Below are 18,926 nucleotides of genomic sequence, written 5' to 3'. Positions count from 1 at the left end.
TATTATATTTATGGGGTATCAAGATGAGTTTCACCATAGAATGGTTCTATTCTATGAAGAAAATAATAGTGGCAACATCTTTACATATCTGAAGACCGGACAGATTTTCTCAAAACATGGAGTGAGATGGCAGGCGGTGGATACATGTGAACACTAGTAGTTTTCTCTTCCAGAAGTTTGACTTCAGTTAACGGACTTAAAGCATTGATCATTCAAACTTTGTGAATGGATATAGTTAGGTAAGGGGACCCATAAAAAAATCCCTGAAAGCTGGGTTCTCAGATTCAAGTCCCACTTGATTAAATATCTTTCATAGTCGAGACTCGATAGATTCGCTTTCGATTGGATTGTTCTTCTCCCATAGAATTTCAATAAACACATGCACTTTCAACTCTTAAGGATTCGATTTATTCCACAACTCGTACACACACGCGCACAAAAACAAGACTTCGTGTTGGCTGCCCCGTTTCACCAGAACCACAAAAGGTCACCTAAAAAGCTGCAACCATGCAAAGACAATCCATCTCAGTATTTGAAACAGATACAATCATCTAGCAGTAGCACCTAAAGTCCCTTGAAGACAGCTGAGTTTATTACATCTCTCCAGCTGCACAATTCACCAAGTTCCCTTGGTGGGATGCTAAGGGCAAACCAAGACTTCAGTCATGGTTTAAAATCAGGGTTAATATCTCAGTCTATGCTTATAGAATGAGGTATTTTTCTATTCTGTCTTTATGTCCATGATTGAGCTAATTTTATCTTTAATATAAATTAACTTTCTAATCCATCCATTTTATAAGAACTGATTGAGTCATTAACCCTTTAAATTATTAGGAAAAGATAAGGTGCATCTTTTTCACAAAGCTTCTTGCGAATTGTTTTCAACATGTCAAAGGCAATATGCAAATATTCTGCTAAGACGGCTTGAGAATGACCTAGCCTGTAGATGGAATGCTCCAAGTTTTCAGAGGTGCCGCCTGAATCTCGCCCAGGTGAAAAAGAAAAATTCAGTTTTGGATGTTGAAACTTCCAGGACCACAAGACTCACATTAAGATCCTCAATCTCAATCTCATTCTAGAACAATTGCCCATAAACTAACTGATCGTGCTACAAATAACAAAGACCAACAGGCATAAGCCTGGGGTATCTCGAAAATAAATAAACAAATTGAACAGCTATAATATCTCTTCAACTTTCCTAAGCTCCTGGGACAACTGACAGCATTCATATCTTTGTAAAGAATGTTTAGATGGGGATATCATATAATGATCATTAGACCTTACCTTGAAAGGAAAGTAAGAGATGATCAATTCTCTGTCATATAGAGCCCTTCCGTGGAAGTTTTATACAGTGTTGCAATGCAACCTGAATATACAAAGCACTCCGTTAAGATGAGATGCTCAAACTTCTGAATTGGGCCAAAACGAAAGCATAATCCCCTTATCGGTAATACAGAAGTTCCAGAAGCTTTATCCATATGACAAAGTGATATTTGGGCTTAGCTACATCGGTATTACACTTGGAATGCACTATAGTTACATGAAATATGCAGAGATAGTGATCAGTCTTCTTCCAGAAAATATCTTCTTGTAATTATAAAAATAAAGGAGCATGATATCCTTTTGTTTGCTAAGAGACTAAAACGACCAATAAAGTACAACTTTTCATAGATCTGTCAACTGAACTTTTTTTCAAAGTGCATACATAAATGTGGGAGCATCTGAATACAGAAGCCTAACTAAAATAAGAAGCCCTGCCAGACTCTCATCTCCCGAATAGGTTGCGGTAATGGACAGCACTGAAATGATGTACTTTTGTTATGTGAAATAAAACAGAAGTCATTCACTTCTGAGTGCTTCATGCAACGCCATTTAGTCAGCCAGCTTTGGTTACCTTAGTTTTGATATAACTGCGGTATGAGGCAAATGCTGGAGTTACCTTAAGCTTTGAAGATTCAAGAGGTCTACTCTATCAAGCACCTGCCCCAAAAGAATGGGCTATAGAATCATGTAACTGGAGCTACATCAAATGAATTAAGCACTTCTTCCAAAATCGTTCTGGTATGAGCTTCAAGAGGGCTCTCTGTCTTGTCCGAGTGGGTAATATTTAAGAGGTAAAGCTTCTTAGAGGACACAAATGCAGTGAGAAGATCTCTTCATCCCTCCCCTAGTACTGTCAACCTTGTATTCAAATTCATACACTTGTAGACCTCCATGGCCTGATCTCTCAGCCACAGAAATAACCTCAGCATCCTTCGTGCTTTCCTGTACCAAAAGAGAACTTATACTTACCAAAGCTTTAAACTTTTTATCCAGCAATCATTCAGTTGAAGATGTGGCAATAAAAGAAAATTCCTGATCACAATGATAAAGATAAACAGGTATTTAACTATTTCTCCCCTCAGACCTATAACACTATCCTCTGAAAATTCAATCTTTTCCCTGAATGTAGAAGCAGGACAAAAGACAACATGAGAAGTATGCGTGTAGGCAGATAACCAAGTTTCAGGGTTAAGCATTTTACCTTTTTCTTTTCAGCTTGAATAAGCTTGTCAGCCAAATTGAGGACTCCCAAATTCACCAAGGCTTGTTAAACGAACTGGGGTCACCACAACACCAATATTGTTACTCCCCTTATTAGCCTCCTCAAACAGCACTGTTGCCCCTGCTTTATCCACCTAATTCACACAAAACTAACCAAACTCTTTCAAAACAGCAACCTTTATACAACACTCACATACTCTGTACTCAAAACTAGTGTGCGTGTGTGTCCACACAGATGTTCTAAGTACCTGAACATAAGAAGAGGGTCTACGGAGAGTGAAACCCTCCTTGGAGTCAGTGTATCTTTCAAGCTCCAATTCTTGAGCCAAAGTGATGTTGTTAGACAAGTTTTGTAATGACCCAGTTATGAGCAGAGCAAGAACTGAAAGGTTCAGGTCTCTTCTACTGCTTGAACGGAAAGCTTCTTGAAGAGGGTGACTGGTGCTTTGTGGGTGGTAATGTTTTGGGGTTGAGAATGAGGTTGAAGGAGACGATGAAGTTGAAATGTTGAAGGTTTTGAGAGAAGAGGGTTTAAGCATGTGGTTCTGTTGGTAAGGATTGTGGTTTGGGAAAGAGAAGGCAAGTTGCAATGCCATTATTAGAACTGGAAATGATAAGGGACATGTTTCCTCCACGCTATATGCTATCTGGTGACTACTTTCTTAAAATATAACAAATAATTTTTTTTTTAAAAAATGGTATAGTATTTATCAAGATCAATATTATTATATTGATTAAATAGCATGCAATATTGTATCAATTAATATATTTGTTTTTTTTAGCTTTGCTCAATTTAAATTCATTATTTTATTTTTTATTTGTTTTTTTTATGATATTTTCATCTCTTTTAATAAGATTTTATTGTTTGATTGTGTACATAGAATGCTTACTTATTAAGTAGCCCACATGTGTTTTCTTCTTATTTTTTGGTGAGTTTATATTTAATATTTTATGTTTTTATATGCTCTTGATTTATAGATTTTTTATATGTTTTTTTTTAGATTTTATAATGTATAAAAGAGGTTGTTCTCATATTTGTATATCCATTAAAATAAAATTAAAAACACTAAAAGAATTAATGCTTTTTTACTTCTAATATTTTATATGATATGATGATTATAATTTACAATACCAAGGAAAAATTAGGGTTAACATCATATGATATCTTAATTATCTAATAATTCCAATTAGGTCACCTTACAATTATATTTTAAATTTAATTAGTGGAAAGTTATTAATTTTTTTAGCTAAAATAACATCAAAATATAAAATTAAAAATCTTATCTTACCATCATATTCAACACAAACCAATACAAATAGTGCATCCTATTTTGATTAAAACTCAGCCTTCTACACTTAATCAACAGTACTTATGGAAATGCTTCATATGTATATAAAGACAAGTTCAAGAATCAATCCAACCCATTCAAGTTATTTTACATGTAAATCATATCCGACTTCGGATTGAAACACTAAACTCATAACCCTAATCTTTCAAAAGGATTTTGGGTTGTATTTACAGGTCTGAGTTCATATTTGCCACCCCTACTCATCTAATGCAAGGAGGAAGTGTGAAGAACTAGTACAAGCAAAACTGGGGGGGGGGGGGGGGCAGAATCTCAATAATCTTGAGTTGCTGCATGTGCTATGGTTGAGAGTTTGGAACCATTAATGTGCTGGGAATTAGCTGCTCACACATTAGCCATTATTGTTCATTGGAATCCTTTTCCATCAAATAAATCAACATGTCATCCACCATACATATACACCTTAAACGTTACAACATGAACAGGATTTTATACCCAATACAGCAAACAAAATTAATAAATTTACTGGAAAGACCACAAACCGATTGAAATGTTAATGGTATACACCATTCTTTGCTTGCTTGATGGCATCTTGAAGTTGCCTCCAAACAAATGTATCGTGCACAATTATATGATACTCACATTGGTGAAATCCTGAGCTAGATATGCCCTCAGAATCTCAAGGGGACTCTTGATCAACAAGTTCCGCTAGTCATTCTATAGGATGGCGCAGCGATGCCAACGAAAAAACTATCATGACGTTTAAATAGAACTTGAAGGCTCATAGCCCCTCTTCATTTCAATCCCCACCTGGAAAAAGAAAGGCAGAATAAACTAGTTCATTGCATTACCAACAACGTGGATCCCTGGGATGCTTGAAAAGGGAAGGGGCAAAATTGCAACTTTTTTTCTTAATGAAAATGTATTCTCATTTTACCTCTTTCTCGTATCATCAGGAGAGAGCAGGGATGCTGAGGGATCCAATGTTCAGTACTCTAGGCAATATCTGTGATAGCCCATAACAAGGATCAATAAAGCCAAGACATGATAACGTGAAGAAAATAGTTCCCAAATTGGTTTCAGAAGACTTCAGCCCATAACAAGGATCAATAAAGCCAAGACATGATAACGTGAAGAAAATAGTTCCCAAATTGGTTTCAGAAGACTTCACCTCTCCTAATCGGGCATTTATCTTTAAAGGCACGATATCATCAGCTCGCGTCACACCTAAATTTACAATTGCTGTAGCAGCACCTGCCTCGTGAGCAGCTCTGTTCGATATCAAAAGCCTTGTCAATTGAAGCTTGAGCAGTCTTAAAAACATCATGCTTCGGTTGCTTCATTGTCAGTTGTGTTTTAGTTGGGTACAATGATAAAGAAAAAGGTTAAAGAAATCCCAGATTCCACTTCAACTTCAAGCATTAATTCCTTGCACACACGAAATTAAGGTTGTCTTGATTCAAGCTATAGTCTTTATCAATATGCATGTGGCAACATTTATTCATCCCTTTGATGGAGTCGACATCAATGTCAACCTTAAATGAACTTATAATGCTTCAGGGTTGAAAATGACCATCGACTTAATTGCAGCCTTCAGAGGATGCAGGCTTACATTCAGTTACTACTGTTCACAGTTATTGATGTATTGTTCACTGCATGGAGACATGCATGGCAGTTATTATCCTCAGTCCTATTCTCATCGTCAATTAATGAATTTTCTTGATTATCAACATTGAGTTTAGATTTTGAGAGACTTCATTTATTTCCAGATCAAAAGGAAGAAAAAGAAACAAAGAAGCTGTAAACTAAGACATAAATTTTCCAGAGACAAAGGTATCTCTGATCATAACCTTGTTACGCAATCAAAATTTGTCATCTCCCGTCATAGAGAAATGAACAAAAAATGCATTTACCTGACAAGTCTAAAAGCAGACATGGTCATTAGAGATGATCCTAGTACAAGGAAAGCATCACAACCTTTTGCAGCGTCCATTGCCTTGTCTGCTCTATCCTTGGGGACATTATCGCCGAAGAAAACAACCTTCAGGATTAGCAGATTACCATGTTCAGAACCAATATTTCAAAAGGTGCTTTACCTGTATGTTTAGCTCAGCTATTGTTGTATCATACATGAGTGCATTTGCTTGAATAAAAATGATTATATGTGTGCTGCATACATGCCCACATTTCATTTTGTGAACTGAAGAAACTGTCATAGCACTCATATATGAATGACCAAATACTGCAACTTCTTTGTTAAATAATTCAAAGTTAATCTATGCAATCAGCAAGTAAGCCTTCCATGATAAGTCATCATTAATATTTCCATCAGAGGTTATAGTAATGAGATTTACAGCAGATGAACTCAAAATATGACCACTTTCTCAAAAAAGAAAAGCCTAAGAACATTTTGTATCATCTATGTGATATTTTTTAGTTATTTCACACCATGAACCTTCTTCTACTGAACAATTCAGAGACAGCTATAAAATAAAATTACTGGATTTTGTAACAACCTATACTAGGCACTTATTGCACAAGTATATGAAATTCAATATGAAAGAAAGACTATAAAATGATGTGCAGAAGCGAATACTTGAAATACTGATAGAAACTCATATTATAATGGCAGATTCACCTTGGGTGCACAGTGTATAAGATATGTATTCGATACATGTACATGAATTCTGCTTTCACATGTATTACCATCTGTTAACAGTGAAATAGCAAAGCAACAATGACATGGTCACAAATATATGCCCCGTCTTAAAACCAAGCATAATGCATGTACTACCTGATATCAGAAAACTTACCAAGTTTACAGACCATCACGTCCATTCAATGATGACTTTCTACGAACATTAGACAATGCCATTCAATGACAACTTTCTATGAACATTAGACAATGCCACTCTTAGTATTTTCAATGCATGTCTACCTTATTTTCAGGACTTAAATTTCCTTTTAACATCTTATAGCACTTGATGAAATCCTGTCATGGAAAACAACAATTTCAACACACTTGGAGTTGTACTCTTCTCTCTCACACACATAAACATGGGACCCACCATGAAAATTATCCACGGACCCCACCTTCATTAAGAAAGGGGAGTACAACCTCAGGTGTATTAAATAATTTCCCTGTATCCTGATATTCCATGTACTTATGGCACTATACCAGTCTTTTATGACCACATGGTTCTGCAACATCTACACAGTTGAAGATACATCAGGTCATCTAGTAACCCAGTAAAAAAGAATGATAACTAAAATATGGATATGGATATTGCTTGCATATATCAATTATAGTAGACATAAGCAGTTACTGAAATAAGAAAAGCAAAAACATTTGTTTTGGAATCAGAATTTAAAAGCCTCCAAAGATATAGCAGCTGAAAATTATAAACCAGTACAAGAAAATATTACATCAGGTTTGAGCACTCCATTGCATTTTGGGCATGCAGGTATGTGGTAATCCGCCTCCCAGAATTTCTCATCAATCTCAATATCACCATCAGGCCTTTGCTTCATGCCAAAGCTCTTCTCCGATCCAGGACTTCCATTATCCAAACTTTCAATTGCTTCTGCCCACTACATAATGATTTTCTCAATCAGCCTTAGCACAACATAAATAACATTCCAGATGAAAAAATGAATTTGCAGCCAGGTTAAAAAAGGATTAAGTAGTTGAAAGAAAAAAGGAAAGAAAGCCATTCAAGGAAAACAGGCAATTCAAAGGTGATTTTTGCATGTAACCTTGCCAACCATTTTGTTTTATTTTTAATGACAAATTACCATTTTACCCTTAATGAGTCCTTTTGCTTCCATTTGACGGTCCTTATTCTTTGATAGCACTACCGAGCTCCGTTCATCTTAAAATTTTAACCAGATTTTATTTAGTATATTTTAAGGTTCCTCATAAAATTTCAGCTTTATCTGATGGTCGAATTTAAAATTATATCCAATAACATAAAACTAGTCAAATTGTGATTTTTCGTTAAATTTTCGAATTTCTCTAAAAATTCTGAAATTTTAACCCAAGCTAAGGAATCATATTAGAAGTCTCCACGCGAATTTTCAGAATTTTCTGATAACCCAATCGAGAGTTACCAATTTTTTTTTCTTTTTGTTCTACATGAAACTATTCAATTTATAATTTTTCGCTCAGAGGTTTTACACATTTTCACATTATTTAAGAAATGCAAAATATTTTCTATGATGGGGTTTTAGCTCCTACTATTCATCCCTTTATATAGGCACCTTTTAAATGGGTATCCTCTCCATCACCTCGCCAATAAAAGGGACGGAAACTGCTCTCTCATCATCCCTGAAAATCCTTTTTGGCATTTGGGAAATATCTTTAAAACCCTTCAAAAGTTTGATTAACTGGATCCCTTATCACAATTTTTATTGGACAGAACCTCAAGTCCCTCGTTCAAGCCCTACATTTTTAGATTCTTATGTTTCCAATCCATGTTCTAACAGCCATTTCTGACAATTGTACTTGATTCTGAGGCCCCAAACCTTTGAAAAAAAGGCATGCCTATGTTAAGACCTCATTTATCTAAAGCCTCTTAACTCTAAAAGTGTACAGCATATACTTATGTCAATCTCTCGGAACTAAAGCTCATTCGTGAAATCCATTTGGCATTTGAGAATTCTCTTTAAACCTCTTTTGAGATTTTAGTAACTGGATACCTTATCACAATTTCTATCAGCTAGAACCTCAATTACCTCATTGAAGCCCTACATTCTTAGATTCATACATTTCCAATCCACATTCTAAAAGCCATTTCTGGCATTTTACTTGAATCTGAGGCTCCTGACCTAATAACAATGGTGTGCCTATGTTAAGACCTCATTTATCTAATTTAGTCATATCTCCAAAAGTGTTCGGCTATACCCGTATGTCATTCTCTCTGAACCGAAACTAGCTCATGAACTCACCTCTTAAGCTTCGATGACATGATGCTGTATAACACATTAGAGTCTGGATATTTCCTACCTAGCAACAGTAAATTGTACAAAACCAACCTTTGGATTGAGGGCCTTCAGTTGATCTTGAAATGAACTCCGCGGAAAGGAAAAGTTGCAATCTAGACAAGTCACAGAGTATACAGTTCCATGTATTTCAAGTGGGTTGCTCCCAGCACGATGGTGCAGTCTGGAACAGTATTTTGATAAAGTTTGTCAATATAGCACTTGTCTATGGCTGCATGAGACCCTCATAGTTTCTCGAAAAAAAGGAGTGGTATGAACAGCTAGTTACCTATCAACATTTTGTGTAATCATAAAATCAATCCGCCCAGCTTTTTCTAAAGATGCCAAAGCAAAATGGGCTGCACTAGGTTCTGCAGCATGAAACCGTCTCCATCCAGCATAGCTCCTAGCCCAATATCGCCTACGTGTTCGACTTGAACGGACAAACTCCTGTTCATAGAGAGATGCAAGTATATGTTAACAATGTAAACTTTTGTTGCATCGGAAAAAAAATTATACCAATCTTTGGAAAGTACAGGGTGAAAATAAAATACAAAAGATTTCCTTGGTAGAAGAAAGAAGTACTGAACAAGCTCCAGCTTCTGTGATAAAAATCTTCTTAATTTTTTTACAACTAAATGGGCTCTAACAATGCTAATCATAGGATCAAGCAACATGTACGAGCTGCATTCCTTTTAGTGAACTAAAATCCAATAGGCATCTAAAATATATACGAGGCAAGTGCCAGTCTAAAAGGAAGATGGTCTCATTGAACAAAAGTTTAGGAGATAATGTATATTCAGTACTGCATTCACTTAACAACTGACTTCCCTCAGCTGCAAACATGAATCTAAATATTCTAAAATAAGATATAGAACTCATCTATTTGCAAATGGCTTCCACATCAATGAATTCAACCTTACATTGAATAAACAGTTTGAATTACTCTAAAATTTTCTCTCATAGCTATTGCATGAAAGAACAAGGGAAAAAAGAACAGACATTGATATAGCTAATCTCTTTTCTGTCATGCCATTATCTCACTGGCAGAGATTAATTGATCCATAAAGTGAAGGATTTAGATTTTTCTATTATGATAATCAACTCAGCAAATTCCCAATCATCTATTCATGAATTGGTCTACATATTTTATTGTCATTTTTGTTCAGAGACTGATACAGTCATCATGTGAGATTAGCTAAGCCCTAGTCAAATTGGGCTGGCAGAAGCTGCTATTTTCTAAAACTTTTAGTCTAAATAGAAGATCATCTATCCTGCCACAGATTGATGCTCTAGCATATTGCTTAATTCCTGGAGAACTGAAGCTTTATTAGAGGACCATTACAGATGGCAATCTTGAAATTTAGTAGCTTTCCTTTGTTTCGGTTCTGATAACCTTGAACATATTTAAACACTTATCAATGTTGAAAAAATGCTGAAGAAACAAGATATCTGACAACGTGCCTTCAGATCACCTGATGGGTAATAGGTCTGAAACCAGAACTGTAGGCTCCATTTGGACTGCAGCAGGATAAAATTCCATATCATTATACATCAGTTTGGCCCCACCAAGAAAATTCAACAAAAATGCTTCTAGAGATAAAACATCACATGTTACCCATAGATTGGATAACCAGTTTGAATTACTACACAATTTTATCTTCTTGGACATAGCCAATGCATAAGCAAATAGAAGGGAAAAAGAAGAAGATCATCATATACTCAACAGAGGGGAAGAGTAGACAACTATAGATCAAAGCAGGCTCCAGCCACTTGTATTAATGTGATCGATGAACCATATGCAATCTTTGCCTTTCCCCACTGATGGCTATCTAATACCAAACATGCAGCCCAGTTCACATGAAGAGCACACGGAAATGAACAATTTACAAAACCATCCACAGTGAAGGAGTTCTTGTGCATCCTAAATATTAATGTGGATGAAGAAAATAAGATTCATCAATGAATCACAACATGCCATGGCATTATACCAGACAAACATGGGCACGAGTTGAGGAGTGAGAGAATAAATTCAATGCAAGCATCAAAAAACTTCAATTCAGCCATCATCAACGATAGTTGCCACAATTCCAAAGCAGAAAGTTATTGACCACTAGCAGCTTGAGCAAACTTGCAAGGAGTTCATTCTGTTATTATTATTACAAATGCACTGCTTACTGATATATTAAAAGTGCAAAAAAACATCTTGTAGATATGATAGACTTGTACGACAGTATTAAGCTTATTGAACAGTATAGAGAAGAGATAAAACCTTCTATAATCAGGAATTCCACATTCTGTACTAATCCCAGCTCCAGTCAAAACCACCAATTTGGTGCTGTACATAGCAAAAATAAATAAAAACATCACATTTTGTTACAAAACAGACATAGCTAATCAAAGAAATGAAACAATTTTGCTCAAAAAAGAAAAAAAAGAAAGAAAAGAAACAGCTTCTTTGAGATTGCTCAAACCTTCGATCAAAAAACTGGTACAAAAGATCAACATCTCTATCACTTGGAGGATCTGAATCAGGAACTGTCTTCTTGTCTTTCAAAATTTTTGAAGAGACTTTTTCTTGGTTTCCAAATGCGTTCCCAGCAGGCAGTGAAATACGGTATGATGTTTGTACAAATCTTACAGCAGAGCCTTGAAAAGAAACAACCCTTTTGCCTCTTCTCAATGGCATACAATTCTTGCTGCTCAATTGAACAGAATCTACGAAAACAAGGTCGGGAACAGTACTTCAAAACCAAGGAATATCAATCATAAGAAAATCCCATTTGAGACAAATGAACGTAAGGCAGTTCTGTGATAAGAGAAAAAAAAAATAACCCAATCAAATTCAATACGAAAAAACAACCCACTTGCCTTTCATTACATTTCCAAGAACCCTTCTTGCAGTTCTTAAAGTCTGCTGCAAATTCAAATGAAAAATTCAAACTTGAAACAAAAAGATTGAAACTTTGATTCTTTGATGATGAGAAAGAGAGAAAGGAAAAAAGAATGAAAAGATAACTTACAAAGAAGTGTGTGTGCAAAAGCATGGTGATTGTGTAAGAAAACTAGTTTGGTCTATTTTTTTTTTTTATTTGCAAGAGAAATTCTTGGTCTTGGAGGGTATTTATGTGGTTGGTCTTAGCATTGGAAGCTCCGGTAATGGAGGTTGATGTTGTGGTTATGTTGTCTTAAAAGTTTTTGTCTATTTGTAACTTGTGTTCTTCCACGTTTATCACTTCTTTGCCGTTTATGTACCTCTGCACTCTGAATTTTCGTCAGTGAGATGAGATTTGCCGATTAATTTTTTTTTTCCTTGCTAAATTGCTGATAGAAAATTTTCTTTACCAAATTGTTTTGATTTTTGAACGTCAACGAAATTTCTTCTTCGAAGGTTCTGTGATTTTTGCAATTCAATTTTTTTCCTTAACAACAGTAAATGGATATCATTAGATTTTTGGCTTCATCATCCGTCCACCATTGAATGTAGGAGTGCTTTGGTGGCTGAATGATGATAGCCAGCTGTGAATACCATTTATTTCCGAAGATAAAATTATTTAATAATATTAATCATTAATAGAATAATAGGATTTACTTAGAACGGAATCGCTTTTTTTAAATATATTAAAATACTATTTTTATTTTTATTTTTAAAATTTATTTTTTAACATAATAATATTAAAATTATACGAAAAGAAAAGAAAACTTCATTTAAAAAAAAAATTAAAACACAAAAATAAAGTGACTCTTAATTATATACTACCACTGTTAGTCCCAAAAAAATAGTGGTGGAGTTCTTCAAAAACTCATTCAAGAATGATATTTGTGTCAAAGATAGAATTATCCAAACGAGAATATGATTACATTTTAATTCATAACAATTTTCATAGTCTTTCTTTCCTTAATTTTAAACAAATTATTTGCAAAATTTTCTCACAGCCATCTCCCCTACAATTCGAATCTAAGAATTATAAAGATCCAAAAAGTTTGGAGTTGGGTTTGAGGTCATATAAAGCACAACCACAGTCCACTTTAAACCTTCCTCTATCAGGCTCCGTTTATTTATTTATGTGATGCGGTGCGGTGAGTTCTGACAGGCTTCCATTACTGAGATATTATTAAAGATACCATCTTTAACTGAAACGGGTGTTTTGATATGAAAAGGGTTTTAAGAATTTACTGCCATTTGTTTGGAAATTTTAGTTTTTGACTGTTTGGGGTTTTGTTCTTCAGTACAGATGGTCTCATATGTTTTTTTAGTGATTTGGACATGTAAAGGTTTCTGCTTTGTTTGTGTAATTCTTAAGTTGATTTCAGTCCTGGTAGTGTAACTAGAAAAGGTCTCTGCAACTGCAATATGAGATGACAAGACTCCTTTTTTATTTGATTTGAGTTGTGATATGTTCTGTTTCGCCAGTTCACATGCACGTAATAACACACATTAACAGACCACGACATGCAGACATTACAGAGATGCCGAGCCACGATGTGCAGTTGTGAAGGGCATGCAAAACCACGATGTGCAGTTGTGTGATGGCAACAGGATTAGCAGAGACCACGACCAGTAGTGGCAAAGTGAAAGACTTAGTCTAATTCCTTTATTTAGTCAATTGTCTGTTGAGTCAGTTATTCTGTTCTAATTTTCAGCATTCTTATTCGGTAGCTATAAATGTTATTTCCTTCCTATCTGTAATGCTATATCTATATATAGCCTCAAGAATTCAGTAAAAGATATACAGTTTATTCTTCTTCAATATTCTTCTCTTCATCCTATCTTCTTCTTGATTCTTAAATTAAACATATCAGTGGTATCAGAGCTGGTTTCAACCATGGACACTCGTGGTAAAACCAATGCAGAATTCCGCAGTGATGTCAATGACATCTTGGCACGACATGAGAACAGTTTCGATCAGGTGAACGCAGCCTTACAAGCAGTGCTGACGGAACTCCAAGCTCTTCGAGCCTCTCGCAACCAAAATAATAACTCCTCTGAAACAAACCCCTTTGCTCGTGACGAATCCTCACAACCACATACTTCTCGTTCAAACACCACAAAAGACTGCTCTCATCACAACCTCAAGTTGTCTTTCCCAAAATTTAATGGTGATGATCCAACGGGATGGATTTACAAGGCAGAGCAATATTTTGAATTTCAAAATATTGCGTTGGATCAACAAGTTCAACTGGCATCATTCCATTTGGAAGGCATTGCCTTACAATGGCACCGGTGGTTGACAAAATTTTGTGGACCACTATCGTGGGAGGAGTTTACTAATGCTATACAACTCCGATTTGGTCCAACCGACTACGAGGATCCCTCAGAGGCTCTGACACGCCTTAAGCAAACCACCACCATTGCAGCTTATCAGGAAGCTTTTGAAAGGCTTTCTCACAGAGTGGACAACTTGCCCGAGAAATTCTTAGTAGGTTGTTTTATTGCAGGACTCAGGGATGACATTCGCATCGATGTGAAAATCAAGCAGCCAGTAACCTTGGCTGATACCATAGGGGTAGCCCGACTAATTGAGGAACGCAACCAGCTACAAAGGAGACCAACTCAACCATTACGTTTCCAACCAACTTATGCAGCAGCAAAAACCTCCTCCAATCCAGTGGCTGGGGTGCTAGGACCTCCACCAAGTCAGCGCCATAACCAAGGTTCCAATAATCCACCAGCAAACTTCCGTAGAATCACCAACCAAGAGGCACGAGAGCGACGAGAGAAAGGATTATGTTATTACTGTGATGAGAAGTTCGTTCCAGGACATCGTTGTGCCAGACCACAATTGTTTATGATTGAAGATTCACCTCAGATGGGGATTGAAGACGTGGAGATCAACCAACCTGATCAGGAACCCTCTGAATTTCTACCTGAAATTTCTTTTCATGCAATTACAGGAACCGAACATCCACAGACCCTACGCGTCCTTGGCAAGTTAAAAAGCAAGAATGTAACAGTGCTGATAGATAGAGGTAGCACTCACAATTTTATTGATCAAGCCTTGGTCTCCAGATTCGGATTACCAGTAACGCAGGGAAAGCAATTACAAGTTATGGTGGCGAATAGAGAAAAGATAGAATGTGCGGGGCAATGTCAGGCACTCACTCTCATCATTCAAGGCCATCCTGTCACCACCGATTACTACATCCTTCCAGTTGCAGCATGCCAGTTGGTATTGGGAGTGCAATGGCTTGCAACTCTCGGTCCAGTCAAGACTGATTACAAGCAACTTACCATGAATTTCAACATTGCAGGAATTTCTCACACATTTCAGGGATTAGAGAGAAACGACATTGAAGCCTTGACAGATAAAGAGCTAAATGGATTGCAAGGTTTGGGATTATTCTTCCAAATAATTCCTTCCAACAGCAACAGCGAACCACAGTCCTATCCACCTGAGATCAGCCAACTTCTAGCTCAATTTTCTCAGGTGTTTGAAAACCCGACTAGCTTACCTCCACAACGGGCACATGACCATCACATTCCATTGCTTCCTACATCGGGACCAGTCACTGTGAGGCCATATCGATATCCTTATTATCAGAAGACTGAAATAGAGAAAATGGTTAAGGAGCTTCTGCAATCTGGTTTGATCAGACCCAGCCACAGTCCGTTTTCCTCCCCAGTTCTATTAGTGAAGAAGGCTGATGGTGCATGGCGATTTTGTGTAGATTATCGGGCACTCAATGACATCACGGTGAAAGATAAGTATCCAATTCCAATAATTGATGAATTATTAGATGAGCTGCATGGCGCTAAATTTTATTCTAAATTGGATTTGCGTTCGGGATATCATCAAATCCGCGTGCATGATGCGGACATTCATAAAACAGCCTTCAGAACTCATGAAGGGCATTATGAATTTATTGTGATGCCATTTGGTCTCACTAATGCGCCCGCAACATTTCAAAGTCTCATGAATGATCTCTTTCGACCCTACCTTCGACACTTTATCTTGGTATTTTTTGATGACATTCTAGTATATTCAAGATCATGGACGGATCATCTCACTCATCTGCAAACTGTTCTACAGATTTTATCAGTTAACAGTTTATTTGCCAAAATGTCCAAGTGCCAATTCGGGGTTTTACGTGTCAGCTACTTGGGCCACATCATTTCTGAGCAAGGAGTAGCGGTTGATCCCGCCAAAATCCAAGCTGTCGTCGACTGGCCACCACCAACAACAGCAAAAGGGGTGCGTGGATTTCTTGGTTTGGCAGGTTACTACCACAAATTTATCCGTCATTTTGGGGGTATAGCAGCACCTCTAAATCGTCTCTTGGGCAAGGATGGTTTTCAGTGGAACAATGTAGCGGAGAAGGCCTTCCAACAGTTGAAGGAAGCACTGACATCCCCGCCAGTCCTACGCCTTCCTGATTTTACTCAGCAATTCGTCATTGAGTGCGATGCTAGTGGCATAGGACTTGGTGCCATTTTGCTTCAACAAAACCAACCGATTGCCTATTTTAGTGAAGCATTGAAAGGGTCAGCCTTATTATTGTCCACATACGAAAAAGAAATGTTGGCGATCGTTAAGGCAATCAAGAAGTGGCGTCCATACTTGTTGGGGAAACCTTTTATAGTTCGCATGGATCACAAAAGCCTCAAATACCTCCTGGAGCAACGAATTACTACACCTGCACAGACACGTTGGCTACCAAAACTGCTGGGTTACGATTACAAAATTGAGTATAAACGTGGACCTGAAAATCAAGGTGCTGATTCATTATCACGTGTAATTGAATTCCAGTTTATATCCATTTCTCAACCACATGCAGATTGGTGGCCACTGCTTCAGAAGGAAGTCCAGCAAGACTCTTTTTATACGGACTTAATGCACAAACATCAACCATCTCAAACCGGCCATCAGTTGCTCCTTCGCGATGGCGTTTGGTTCAAGCGGGACAAAATTTATTTGAGCCCCAGCTCTCCTTTGATTCCACAAATTCTAGATGATTGTCATTCGTCACCTGTGGGAGGACACTTTGGGTTTCATAAGACTCTATCTCGCATCAGACAGAGTTTTTTTTGGTCTAATATGAGGCAGCATGTGAAAGAATTCTTGCAACAGTGTGATATCTGCCAGCGGTATAAAACAGATTGCATGCAGCCGGCAGGATTGCTTCAGCCTCTTCCCATTCCTGCTCAAATCTGGACTGATGTCTCCATGGACTTTATTGAAGGGTTACCATCTTCTACTGGTTATACTGTTATCATGGTCGTAGTTGACAGATTAACCAAATATGCTCACTTTGTTGCCTTGAAACACCCATTTTCTGCTGTCAGTGTGGCCAAGGAATTCGTTGCTAATGTGGTTCGTCTGCATGGGATACCAAATTCCATAGTCAGCGATCGGGACAAGGTGTTTATCAGTGCTTTTTGGCGCACACTATTCAATCTGCAGGGGACCAAATTATGTATGAGTTCAAGTTACCATCCTCAAACGGATGGCCAAACCGAAGTTGTCAATCGGACGTTGGAACAGTATCTACGTTGTTTTGCAGGAGACCAGCCACGCAAATGGGTTGAATGGATTCCCTGGGCTGAATTCAGTTATAATACTTCAATTCATTCCTCCACAAAGATGACCCCCTTTGAAGCTGTTTATGGCATTCCTCCTCCCAACTTACTGACTTATATTCCTGGCACTTCTCGCGTTCAAGCTGTTGATGAATATCTACGTGACAGGGATACCATTCTGCATGATTTGCGCCATAATCTTCAAATGGCCCAAAATAGGATGAAATGCCAAGCAGACCAACACCGGCGTGAGGTAACCTTCAATGTTGGAGATTATGTGTATTTAAAACTTCAGCCCTATCGGCAGACTTCTGTGGCTTTTCGAGCTTCTCTTAAACTCGCCCCACGTTTTTTTGGTCCATACAAAGTGTTGGAAAAGGTCGGGTTGGTGGCTTATAAATTAGCATTACCTCCGGGTTCTCAAATCCATGATGTATTTCATGTCAGTTTATTACGGAAGCATCTGGGTCCAGTTACTCCTACCTCTCCAGACCTTTCCCCTGTCTCGGTTACATCAGTGGTTCTTCCCCAACCTGAAGTTATCTTGGATCGGCGTGTGATACACAAAGGTAACTATCGTCCTAAATCTGAAATTTTGGTGAAATGGGTTGGTGCACCAGCAGAAGACGCTACTTGGGAAAATGAGTGGCGTTTTTCCAAGTCCTATCCCGACTTTTCCCTTGTGGACAAGGTTCTTTAAGGGGTAGGGAATGATATGTTCTGTTTCGCCACTTCACATGCACGTAATGGCACACATTAACAGACCACGACATGCAGACATTACAGAGATGCCGAGCCACGATGTGCAGTTGTGAAGGGCATGCAAAACCACGATGTGCAGTTGTGTGATGGCAACAGGATTAGCAGAGACCACGACCAGTAGTGGCAAAGTGAAAGACTTAGTCTAATTCCTTTATTTAGTCAATTGTCTGTTGAGTCAGTTATTCTGTTCTAATTTTCAGCATTCTTATTCGGTAGCTATAAATGTTATTTCCTTCCTATCTGTAATGCTATATCTATATATAGCCTCAAGAATTCAGTAAAAGATATACAGTTTATTCTTCTTCAATATTCTTCTCTTCATCCTATCTTCTTCTTGATTCTTAAATTAAACATATCAAGTTGTGATGAAGTTATTATAGTCTTTGTATTGGTTATTTTGACCTGTTAAGAATTTGATAATGCTTTAGATTTTGTGGTTGCTGTTAATGTTCATTGATGTGGAAACTTTTGGTCACTAATTTTGTGTTTATTGTTCCAAGGCACCAATTATTGTTTATGGATGAATTACCCTTACAAGTCTTTTACTTTTTAATTGAAACTGCACACGCTGCGACTCGTTCATCCCATTGTCATCAATTGCTCGAAATCCTCTTGATGAAACAGCCTGGGTTTACTTTACAGTAGAGTTTGCTAACTTAGAACTGCAATTTTATTGGTCAATCTGATGTTTCTAGAATCTCATGTGATTTCAGACCTTTCCCTGTTGCACAGTTCCCTCGTGACAGCAATTACATGGAAATTGACAGATTTTTGGTTCACATCTGATGCTTTAAATTAATTTGTTAAAAACTTGA

At 37.3% G+C, this 18,926-nt stretch overlaps 1 protein-coding gene and 1 pseudogene across 5 annotated transcripts; both read right to left on the bottom strand.

Moving 5' to 3' along the window:
• Positions 1-1,053: 1,053 nt before the first annotated feature.
• LOC7466872 (psbP domain-containing protein 2, chloroplastic-like) lies at positions 1,054-4,147 on the bottom strand (annotated as a pseudogene).
• A 102-nt stretch (positions 4,148-4,249) lies between these two features.
• Positions 4,250-12,166, bottom strand: LOC7479161 (NAD-dependent protein deacylase SRT2). 5 transcript variants are annotated; one of them, XM_002306239.4, is made up of 12 exons: positions 11,855-12,143; positions 11,703-11,748; positions 11,306-11,549; positions 11,104-11,169; positions 10,307-10,352; positions 9,121-9,281; positions 8,886-9,015; positions 7,278-7,442; positions 5,765-5,892; positions 5,023-5,122; positions 4,789-4,857; positions 4,250-4,661 (listed from the first exon to the last, which is right to left on the bottom strand). In XM_002306239.4, the coding sequence occupies exons 1-11, from the start codon at positions 11,876-11,878 to the stop codon at positions 4,804-4,806; spliced, it is 1,164 nt and encodes a 387-aa protein (XP_002306275.3). In that variant the 5' UTR covers positions 11,879-12,143; the 3' UTR covers positions 4,250-4,661; positions 4,789-4,803. The 5 variants fall into 5 exon arrangements, 2 of the variants coding, with proteins under 2 accessions (XP_002306275.3, XP_006382880.2); XM_006382818.3 differs by having other exon boundaries at positions 11,703-11,745; XR_008059243.1 differs by lacking the exons at positions 4,250-4,661; positions 4,789-4,857; positions 5,023-5,122 and adding exons at positions 6,490-6,560; positions 6,665-7,061 and having other exon boundaries at positions 11,855-12,166.
• Between the last annotated feature and the right edge of the window lie 6,760 nt (positions 12,167-18,926).

This window comes from Populus trichocarpa, chromosome 5 (assembly GCF_000002775.5).
Source record: "Populus trichocarpa isolate Nisqually-1 chromosome 5, P.trichocarpa_v4.1, whole genome shotgun sequence".
In the NCBI taxonomy this organism is placed as follows: Eukaryota; Viridiplantae; Streptophyta; class Magnoliopsida; order Malpighiales; family Salicaceae; genus Populus; species Populus trichocarpa.
The sequence above is the reverse complement of the archived record's forward strand: the minus strand, read 5'-3'. Positions and strand labels throughout refer to the sequence as shown.

Coding starts and splice junctions, on each gene's coding strand:
- LOC7479161 (XM_002306239.4), bottom strand. CDS start 11,878: ATGCTTTTGCACACACACTTCTTT. Junction 5,893..7,277: donor ATGGAGTGCTCAAACCTGAT/GTAATATTTTCT, acceptor CTAATCCTGAAG/GTTGTTTTCTTCGGCGATAA. Junction 5,123..5,764: donor TCTGCTTTTAGACTTGTCAG/GTAAATGCATTT, acceptor GATATCGAACAG/AGCTGCTCACGAGGCAGGTG.